Source organism: Cebidichthys violaceus, unplaced genomic scaffold, assembly GCF_023349555.1.
Source record: "Cebidichthys violaceus isolate CVI_PGR_0920_01 unplaced genomic scaffold, fCebVio1.0.p SCAF_12, whole genome shotgun sequence".
Lineage (NCBI taxonomy): Eukaryota > Metazoa > Chordata > Actinopteri > Perciformes > Stichaeidae > Cebidichthys > Cebidichthys violaceus.
The window spans coordinates 11636934-11646933 of record NW_027176285.1 but is presented as its reverse complement, the minus strand read 5'-3'; the positions used below and the strand labels follow the sequence as shown (position 1 = coordinate 11646933).

Below are 10000 nucleotides of genomic sequence, written 5' to 3'. Positions count from 1 at the left end.
TTAATTATTAGTTAATAGTTAAGTTAATATTTTTCTACTTTAACTTCTAGTACTTTTTCCTCCACTGCCCTCCCTCCATTGTAATTCTCTACCTGTCCACCAGATGTCCTCAGACGTCTGCATTCAGATCCATTACCCAGAATTCTAAAGACCCTGAAGTTCACAAAGCGTTTTAATGTTGAAAGTCAGAGGAATCACCTGCTCACCATCTGTCAGCTGCTGCAGATCAAGATTTATAATAATACCACAAAAAGATACCAAAAAGTCAGTCTTCATTTTGAGCTTTTTGGATCTTAAAGGATTTTTCTTTCTGGGCGTGAACCGTAGACTGAATATAAGAAGTGGACGTAGTTGTTGTCTTGATGTCACTTATTGGTTTGTGGTTGTTTTGAAGCTTCAAGTATGACAATTTCGCCCTCGCCATCTTGTTTTTTTTGCAACCAGTGAACAGGAAGTGACCATATCTGGACTGAGGAGGAGTGATGTATACGTCTTTGGTAGAGACCTGTCAATCACTATGTAGCCCCGCCCTAAATCATACTCTGCTTTATGGTCTGTTTGACTCTAAATGGACCATAATTTACTAAATGAACATCATGCTGTATTGAAGAAGACTTGAAACTAGAGATTGAGACCATAAACTCATGTTTACAATGTTTACTGAGGGAATAAATCAAGAGAGAAGTAGAGTCATTTTCTCATAGACTTCTATACAACCAGAGGAGTCGCCCCCTGGTGGACACATAGAGCGAATGCAGCTTTAAGACATGAAGCTTTGACTTCACGTTTTAGAATCGGAGGTTGCCGCCAACTTTTATCTTTTGGAGGAGGGGCCAACTTTGAATATTGTGTTTACAAATAATACTAATTGAGGCTTTAACTTGCCACCATTAAAATGTTTTTAAAAGTTATTCATAGTGTTTTTGCAAATACTCTGCAGCAGCTGACTGACTTCTGGTCTGACTCTTAACTCCTCCTTAAACGCTGCATTAATCTTCTCTAAGAATAAAAACGTTGGAGTTAATTTTGAGGAGAACTCGATCAGCTAGGAGTTAACCTCAGGGAAATACTCAAAGCACAAAAACTCAATAAAATGAAAAGAAAACTTGGTCCATGTCACATTTCCTGTCTATCGCTACGCTCTCAACTATCAAATTAACGTACAAATGCAAAATAAAATCATCTTACAATGATTAAAGTTAAGCAGCAACATCTTAATTTCTGTAGTAGATTTTAGTGCAAATTCAGATGCAGACTCGTGGACTCGACTCCGTCCTCACAGCTGACTCTTGGAGGGTCTGACGTTGTGCCTGATGAACTGGAACAGGTCCACATGTGACCTGCCGGACGCCTGCTGAGCAGCACAGTAGTCCTCCAGGAGTCCGTATAGATTCCCTGAGACGGAGAGCAAAGTCAGAAACTTAACAAGCAAACATTTTAAAGCCGCGTCATGTCCCGAACATCTCACCGACTGTCGTTTTCTCGGTGACCAGCAGGTGGTGCGTCCGCTGCAGACCCAGCTTCAGATCCTCATCTTTGAAGGTGAAGAAGGCCAATCCTCTCTTGGCCCTCGCCGCCGCCATCAGCTGGATCACAGCTGCACATCGGAGGGGGAAAAAAGCTCAAGGCTCAAAGAGTCTCAACCATATAATAATAAATCACCAGAGTGTTGAAGTACCTTTGAGCTGAGGGTCTCCGTTGAACGCTCCACAGCCCCACTTCCCTGTGGCGATGTCGGGCTCGTCGCGATCGTGACCCTTAAATCCACAGAATGCCTTCAGGGACACCAGAAGCATCACGTAAAAATGACAACCACAAAATAAAGACAATACCCGAATTATTGAGAAAATAGTTTTACATGCGGTAACATTTAAAGTGTGTGTTCTTCAGTGAACGTAGCTCCTCTGGTGAGCATGCCGTTGTTAAAATGCCCGTTTTGCTGATGGAGTTTGGTAAAGAGATGCTGTGTGTGTGTGTGTGTGTGTGTGTGTGTGTGTGTGTGTGTGTGTATGTGTGTGTGTGTGTGTGGTTCACACTGTTGCAGTTAGTGACATGTCCCTTCATCACCATGAACAGACACACACACACACACACACACACACACACACACACACACACTGTAGTTTATTCTGACTCCCACATACTGTGGATTAATCCGCCGCTGAAAATAGTCCCAAACAAATGCATTATTTACTCCTGTTTGAGTGAGAACTACTGGGATCAGCTGTTTTAGGATATAACTGAGACATTTTATATATTTGTGTTTTTTCAGGACACGACAAAAATTGAGTTTGACATGTAAATATATTAATACGGATAAATAACAGAGGTGATCTCACCTTGTTGAGCTCCCGTGTGATGTTGATCATGTTGTATTGATCTCTGCTCTGTCTGTAGTGCATAGCGTCGATGGCTAAGATCCGCCTCTTCAGCCGAGCCCACTCGTCTCTGTGACGACGGACGATGATGAGAAACACACACATTCACACACTCAAACGTAGAGACGTAGAGAGCAGTCGTACCTGTGCAGCTGGTCCTGATGAGAGCCGGTCCACTTGAAGCTGTCCCCGAAACCTGAGTAACGGCTGAACTGTTGAGAGCCTGAAGACAGAGAAACAGAGAAACCACCACCAGGACTTCCTGTTTGAGTCTCACTGCTCCCATTGGTTCCTCAGTAAATATTTAAAAACGCATAATTTTTTTTGAAAGTATGATACGATTTTAATTTCTGATTAAACTATTCATCGTAGTCTATAAAATGTCCGAAAATACACAAATTCTCACAAATTGAATTCCCAAATTCATTCGTATAAAACTAGTTTGATCATTTTCACCTTCTTTTTGCAAAATGAAACATTGTGGTGTACAGATATATTATCATATATTTATATATATATATATATATATATATATATTTTTTCTTTTTTTTTCTTTGTTTTTCTTGGATTGTTGTTTTCCAATTGATTGGTGGTTTTTCTACTTTATTTTGAGTGCTTCTTGTCACTTGTTTTTTTGTAGTATTTTTCTAAATTATTTTATCTTAATTTAGTTTTTCTTTGTATGTTGAGAGGAGCATTGTTGTAAAAAAAAAAAAAAAGTCTGTTGCTTCTTGACCGCTCCTGTCACATTTTATGATCCTAAGTGTGTGCAAATAAAATATATATAAATATAAATAAACATTTTGTCCAACAGTCTACAATATAAAGACAATTTAAAAATTATACAAAATAAAGAAAAACTGAACATTGTCACATTAAAGAAGCTTCAACCCGAGAAATAAATCGACTACGACATTGATCAAAGTCGTCCACGATGAGTTTGTTTTATATTTAACTTCCATCTGACATTTCATAGAAAGAAAATAGAATTGTGCATTTGTTCGGGACTATTTTCATAGGCGGATTAATCCACAATTGTGGCTGTAACAAAGATTAAAGTATCATCTTTAAATGTCTGCTGATCAACAATAATTAACCCATTAATCGACGATCACTTCTACCTGTAACGATCAGACACTCGTTGTCCGCGAGTTTCTCGGTGAAGAGTCGAGACACGATCAGCTCTGGATTAATGAGGAACAGGATCTCCTCCTGCACCAGACCAGAACCCAGAACCCCTCCACCGATCCAGCTGGAGGCGAAGTCCACCTGCACACACACACACACACACACACACACACACACACACACACACACACACACACACACAGGAACAGTGTAAAAACTATATCTCTGGACTGGTACAGCTGGGTTCTGTCGGGTCTCACCTGGAGTAAACCGGTCCCTTCGGTCTCGATGGTTCCGCGTGACGTGACGTGAAGTTTATTCATCGTCTCTTTACAGCTGCCACAAAGAAAATAAGTTTGATTTTACACTTGTGTGGTTCTGATACAGAATAGCCGTTTATATTAGCAATGCTAGCCAATAGAGAGGGGAAGTCCCGCCCCTTCCTGTGTTCACATGCTGGTGTGTTTTAGACCTTGTTGTTGGTGTGAGAACATCCTGGTACTAACGAGACTTTCGGGCGTGTCGTCTTTTTAAAGACGTATTCTCACAGCCTGATAATTCAACAGTTGTACGACACAAACGAGACGTTCTTCACGTGCAAATCGAAATTAAATTGACAAACACCATAATGTCTGATTCATGGCACAATTCAAACGGGATCAAGTCATTGTTTGTCTCTCATCTTTGACTATCGTACATGTTTTTTTTCCCACATTAAGGTCCCATAGTAGTGCACTACGTTTTTTATTATTATTATTATAATCATTATTATTATCATTATTATAATCATTATTATTATCATTATTACCTTCTCCACTTGGGCATATCCGTGTCTTTAAGGCAGCGCCTCTCAAACGTCACCAGTCCTCTTGGTTTTGTGTCTGCAGAGAACACAAACAGTCACAGATCTTCATCTCCAACATGAGGAAGAGGAGGAGGAGGAGGATGATGAAGAGGAGGTTTATCTTCCACTCACTTTCGTCTGTGACCACACTGAAGTAATGCAGGACGGCTCTCAGCTTCTCTTTCTTGCGTTCGGACCAGTTTTCCAGCAGCCTGAAGTGAGAGTGAAGAGTGAACACACAGAGTAATATCTAACAGTGTTCAGGAGGTTTGTCTGACGTTTGTGTTCTGACTTGGTGAAGTTGATGGAGGGAAAGCCGTGGTACTCGGCGTTGGAGGCGGTCGCGTTGCGGTGAGGGAAGGTGCAGAAGAAAGCGTTGGCGAGGAGGGAGGAGATCTGAACTTGTGACAGAGTGATGGATGCAGAGTGGCCCCTCTTAAGCAGCGGGATGGCCTGAAATAATTATCAAATGTCATTATTATTATTTATATTTTTATATTTTATGAATTATTAGGGTTTAAGGGAACACAGCTTTCATACCGTCTTCACATAACCAGGGAGACTCAAAGCCAACTCCGCCATCTTTGGAAACAGTTTAGGGAAATGGTTTTCTTCTTTCTGGAAATAAAATAATTAGATTTCTTATTGTTCTAGAGTTTAAAACCTAAAACTGATGACTGAATGATTTAAATATATGACCTCTGACCTTCACAAAGCTGTAGAGGGCCTCAAAGGACCACTGGTCTTTATATTTGGGGTTATATTTAAAGATGGCGTCCTGTGAGAGAGACAAACATTGAAAGACTTTCATGTTTCTTACAGAAACAGAATGAGGTTTATTGTAGTAAAATGCTTTTGTGTTTTGATGCATAAAGTTCACAAGAAACAGAAAGAGAAGAAAGTGTATCAGCATGAACATAAAATAGAAATGTACGATTAAAAGCATGTAAAAGACATCTGTTTTAAAAAGGGGAGACATGTTAAATAATATCACCATGTAGTATAAATGAGTCTCTGACTGCTGTGTGAACAAACCCCTCTGTAGAAAGCTTCAGAACATAGAGAGGAATGAAAGTGTAAAGTTTGGTGTATGTCAGAGCTACTGAAGTGGAGATTTCTGGATCAGAGTCTGAGGAAAAAGTCATTTAGAGAAAACGTCCTTTAAGTTAAAGAGACGTTCAGTTAAAGTACAGACATTTAGAAGACTCTACAGGTGAATAGGGTCAAACAATTAACTCATAAATATCAACATGAAACTTCACCAGTTTACTACTGACATTAAGATGAGTATTTATTGTATTACACATTTCTGAAATATTATGTTTAAATATGTAAATGAGGCATTATCTAACGGAAACTTTTGGTGAATTTAGTAGAAATCTACAGACGCAAAAAGACAAAGTAGTAAAATAAATCTAGTCTAAAACAAGACGTGTTATGGAAGAAAAATGGACCAAAATCTGTGCTTGAAAAAGGTTTTACCTCCACATCATTGACGCTCGCTGTCTTCTTCTTGGCCAGAGCGCTCAGCTGCTGGGAGATCACCTCCCACCTCTTCGTCTGGGTCAGTTGCTGCCGACAGAAACAGATCCACTCAGTAACTTATCAGATGTTCTTGTGTTGATATTATTCATTGTTTCCTTGGTTGGATAACCAACCTGTAGCTCCCTGAACATGTGCACATCATATCTTTTATTTAGCTAAAGCAGCAGTGATGTGAGATTAACATCCACCAGGTGGATAGCCTCAAACGCACCCTCAGAAGTCCAGACTTGATCATGAAGCTCGACGGTGAAAACGGCATTTTCACAACGTTGCTCTGCCACACATCCTTCCCTTCCAGAGGCACAAGTAGCTTTCCAGTGTTAAAAACATCCACCTGAGAAAAGAATGTATTATTTAGTGGAAAACAAAGATTAGAGAAAAGTCAAAAACGTAGTTTCTTCTTCTTCTCTTCCATTAATCGTCTCTCGACCCCTCAGATTTATCTGGTGACCCTTTGGAGGGGCCCGACCCCTATGTTGTGAACCACTGGACTAAACTATCTGACTGTATATAAAGTAGTTAAAGTATCTACAACAGTAACATGCTGCTCTAACACTGATGCTTCAGTACTAATAATGTCACAGAGAATCACACATCAAGTGATAATACTTTTACTGCTGATACTTTAAGCAGATTTGGCTGATAATACTTCTGTTCTTTATCTGAACACAGGATTTGTAATGGAATACTTTTAAACTGTGGTATTCGTACTTTAAAGGGACGGTTCAGGTATTCATATACAGTGTACTTCTTACAGTAGAGTTTGGAGAAGCAGACACGAGTACCAGCAAACATCCTAAAATAAAGGCCCCCGTTAAAAAACAATAATACCAGTTGAAGTGTACAATGTATTCAGAATATTTTCAATGTTTACGTTGCTATGAGACCGCGATACAATCTATGTTTCTGACGGGATCTATCTCGCCAAAGCCACCAGACTCCATTGAAAAAAACCAGTAATTTTACCTCATAGAACACGGTGGTTCCTGGTCTACCGCTGCCTTAATCCGTTAGTTTGTGTTATAGTTCTGAACTAATCCTTTAAAACACCAAAGTCATAACACAAACTAACTAACAGAAGGAGGCAGCAGTAGACCAGCAGCCACCCTAGTTCTGAGTTGTAAAATTACTGGTTTTGAGAATGGAGTCTGGTGTTTTTGAAGAGCATAATTAACAGCTTCAGTTCTCGTCACAAAGGTCTGTCTGACATCCAGATAAAGAGGTAGTGGTACTCCTGTCTGTTTCTACAAACTCCAGTAGAGTAGAAGTCTCAAGTGCATCAGTACTTGAGTAAATGTACTTAGTTACTGGAGACAGAGAGAATGCTGAAAGGACAAAGTCTTACATCTACGAGGACAGTGTGCGTCCTGCTGAAGCTCAGACGTCCCAGCTTGTTGTCACACTGTGAAAGATGCTTCAGACTGTCCAGCGGACAACTTGACGAAGCGCCGTCCTCCCTCTGCGTCCTTGCCGCTTCACCCTTATCCACCACATTACACATACTGGAGGGTTTAGAGGAGGAGGAGGAAGAGGAGGCGGTGAGGGAGGAAGAGCATCCGGCCTGTTCTTCAGGCTGAGAAACCTCTTTCATCTTGGAGCTGTCGTTCTGGTGGTCGTGTCCGGCCATCTCTGGAGGTTTAGACACAAAAACATGACAGTAAGTGGGGAAAAAAAGGAATGTGACAAAGTCAATGTGTGCTTTTATTTTGAAAGGAACAGGATGAAGACCAGATATCTTAGAAAACCAGAATTCAAAAATACTGTAATACCCTTTTTATTTTTATTTTATGTCTGCTACTTATTCAGTCTCTCTTTCAAACTGTTAAACCAGAGTTGGTGATTGTTGGACACACTATCAAAGACAGTTTTGATGAGTTTTATTTAGTTTTTGTTGAGTTTGAATGAAGAGTGTTTAACAATGATCAGCGAGGTAAAATTGCTGTTTCTTTCAAGGGAGTCTGTTGGCGTTGAGGAGAGTAACGGCTGTTTCTTTTCACATCTAAAAGGACGGAAGGTATGGAAGGTCGGGGCAGTGGGTAGAAATGGTTGGGATGGCGGGTAGGGACGGTTGGGACAACCGGTAGATATGGTTGGGGCGACAGTTGGGGCAGTGGGTAGGGATGGGTAGGGACAGTCGAGACAGTGGGTATGGACAGTTGGGACAACCTGTAGGGACAGTATGGACGATTGAGGCGGAGGGTAGGGGCGGTCGAGACAGTTGGTCGGGTCGGTCTGTAGGGAAGGTGGAGACAGCGAGTAGAGACAGTCGGGACACTTTGTCCTGGGGTAAAAAAGAATATAATTTAAACTGAAGAAACTGATGTCTACATTTGAACACCTTACATTTAAAATGTCACTTGTTTACACATCTTTGAGTAAAAGAAAACATTTGTAAAATTACTATATTTTCATAAATTACTGATGTTTGTAATGAACTGGTTTCTGACTGGCTGAGTAAACATTCACTCACAATGGGTCTTAATCAATCAGTTAAAATCTTTGTCTTGTTTTCTGCTTTTTGTTGAATTGTAACAAAGTAGGATCTATTTAAATACTGTATCAACACCAACACCACGCTGCTGGAGACCCAGGACGTATTGCTGGACCCGCTGGAGGGAAGTGAGGCACGGGAGAACCAGAACTGAGAGGGGCAGACTGTCAGACCCTGATCCAGTAAAATGAGAGGTTTTCTAAAGGGAGTCTGGTGCTCAGAAACACTACCAATTTAGTCCACAGGGGGCGCCAGAATCAACACTAAATGACACTTCCCCATAGTAACTTAAGGGAAATAAAGGATCTGACTTCTTGTAAAGTTGTTTATCCTACAAATCTTTTAAATAGTCGTGTTTGAAAGCAGAAAGACGAACGATGATCCTCTTAAATACATAAACACAGTAGAATCTTTGGTCTGACATTCACGACCACCACCAGGAGAAATCTGTGATTACTCTTCAGATAAACTACAATTCATGAAAACAACAGGTACAAATACTCACCCTTATCCGATACCTTATCTGGTGTACTGGAGGGTTTAGAGGAGGAGGAGGAGGGGGTGGAGGGGGAAGACAAGCTGGACTGTTCTTCAGGCTGAAGCAGGTCTTTCATCTTGGAGCTGTCGTTGCGGTGGTTGCGTCCGGCCATCTCTGGAGGTTTAGACACAATAACATGACAGTAAGTGGGGAAAAAAAGGAAAGTGAGGAAGTCAATGTGAGCTTTTATTTTGAAAGGAGCAGGATGAAGACCGGATATCTTAGAAAACCAGTATTCAAAAATACTGTAATACCCTTTTCCCACCAAAACTATCGCAGGGTTTTTGAACGTGTTTTAAAATGATCAGTGAGGTAAAATTGCTGTTTCTGTCAATGGAGTCCATTGGCTTAGAGGAGAGCATGTAACGGCTGTTTCTTTTCACATCTAGAAGGACGGAGTGTATGGACAGTCAGGACAGCAGGTAGGGACGGTTTGGGCGACAGTTGGGGAGGTGGGTATGGACGATTGGGGCAGAGGGTATGGACGGCTGGGCTGGTGCGTATGGACGGTTGGGAAAGCGGGTATGGACAGTCGGGACAGAGTGACGGTCGGGACAGTTGGTAGGGTCGGTCTGTAGGGAAGGTGGAGACAGCGGGTAGAGACAGTCGGGACACTTTGTCCTGGGGTAAAAAAGAATATAATTTAAACTGAAGACACTAACGTCTAAATAGGAACACCTCACATTTAAAACATCTTTGAGTAAAAGAAAACATTTGTAAAATTACTATATTTTCATAAATTACTGATGTTTGTAATGAACTGGTTTCTGACTGGCTGAGTAAACATTCACTCACAATGGGTCTTAATCAATCAGTTAAAATCTGTGTCTTGTTTTCTGCTTTTTGTTGAATTGTAACAAAGTAGGATCTATTTAAATACTGTATCAACACCAACACCACGCTGCTGGAGACCCAGGACGTATTGCTGGACCCGCTGGAGGGAAGTGAGGCACGGGAGAACCAGAACTGAGAGGGGCAGACTGTCAGACCCTGATCCAGTAAAATGAGAGGTTTTCTAAAGGGAGTCTGGTGCTCAGAAACACTACCAATTTAGTCCACAGGGGGCTAGGAGGACA

The 10000-nt window shown here is 41.1% G+C and overlaps 1 protein-coding gene across 1 annotated transcript in view; it reads right to left on the bottom strand.

Annotated features, from left to right (window-relative positions):
• The window catches only part of pargl (poly (ADP-ribose) glycohydrolase, like), a 10471-nt gene that overhangs the window by 129 nt on the left and 342 nt on the right, over nt 1-10000 (bottom strand). The window contains exons 2-17 of the mRNA XM_068706377.1: nt 8892-9038; nt 7241-7524; nt 6107-6229; nt 5833-5922; nt 5057-5128; nt 4891-4968; nt 4643-4803; nt 4483-4562; nt 4315-4387; nt 3767-3842; nt 3500-3647; nt 2523-2601; nt 2340-2448; nt 1679-1775; nt 1469-1597; nt 1-1395 (exon numbers count right to left, since the gene is read on the bottom strand). The exon at nt 1-1395 is cut by the window's left edge and continues 129 nt beyond it. Of these exons, the coding sequence (XP_068562478.1) occupies nt 1277-1395; nt 1469-1597; nt 1679-1775; nt 2340-2448; nt 2523-2601; nt 3500-3647; nt 3767-3842; nt 4315-4387; nt 4483-4562; nt 4643-4803; nt 4891-4968; nt 5057-5128; nt 5833-5922; nt 6107-6229; nt 7241-7524; nt 8892-9036 (1863 nt within the window). The 5' untranslated portion in view covers nt 9037-9038 and the 3' untranslated portion in view covers nt 1-1276. The remainder of the gene's footprint in view (nt 1396-1468; nt 1598-1678; nt 1776-2339; nt 2449-2522; nt 2602-3499; nt 3648-3766; nt 3843-4314; nt 4388-4482; nt 4563-4642; nt 4804-4890; nt 4969-5056; nt 5129-5832; nt 5923-6106; nt 6230-7240; nt 7525-8891; nt 9039-10000) is intronic.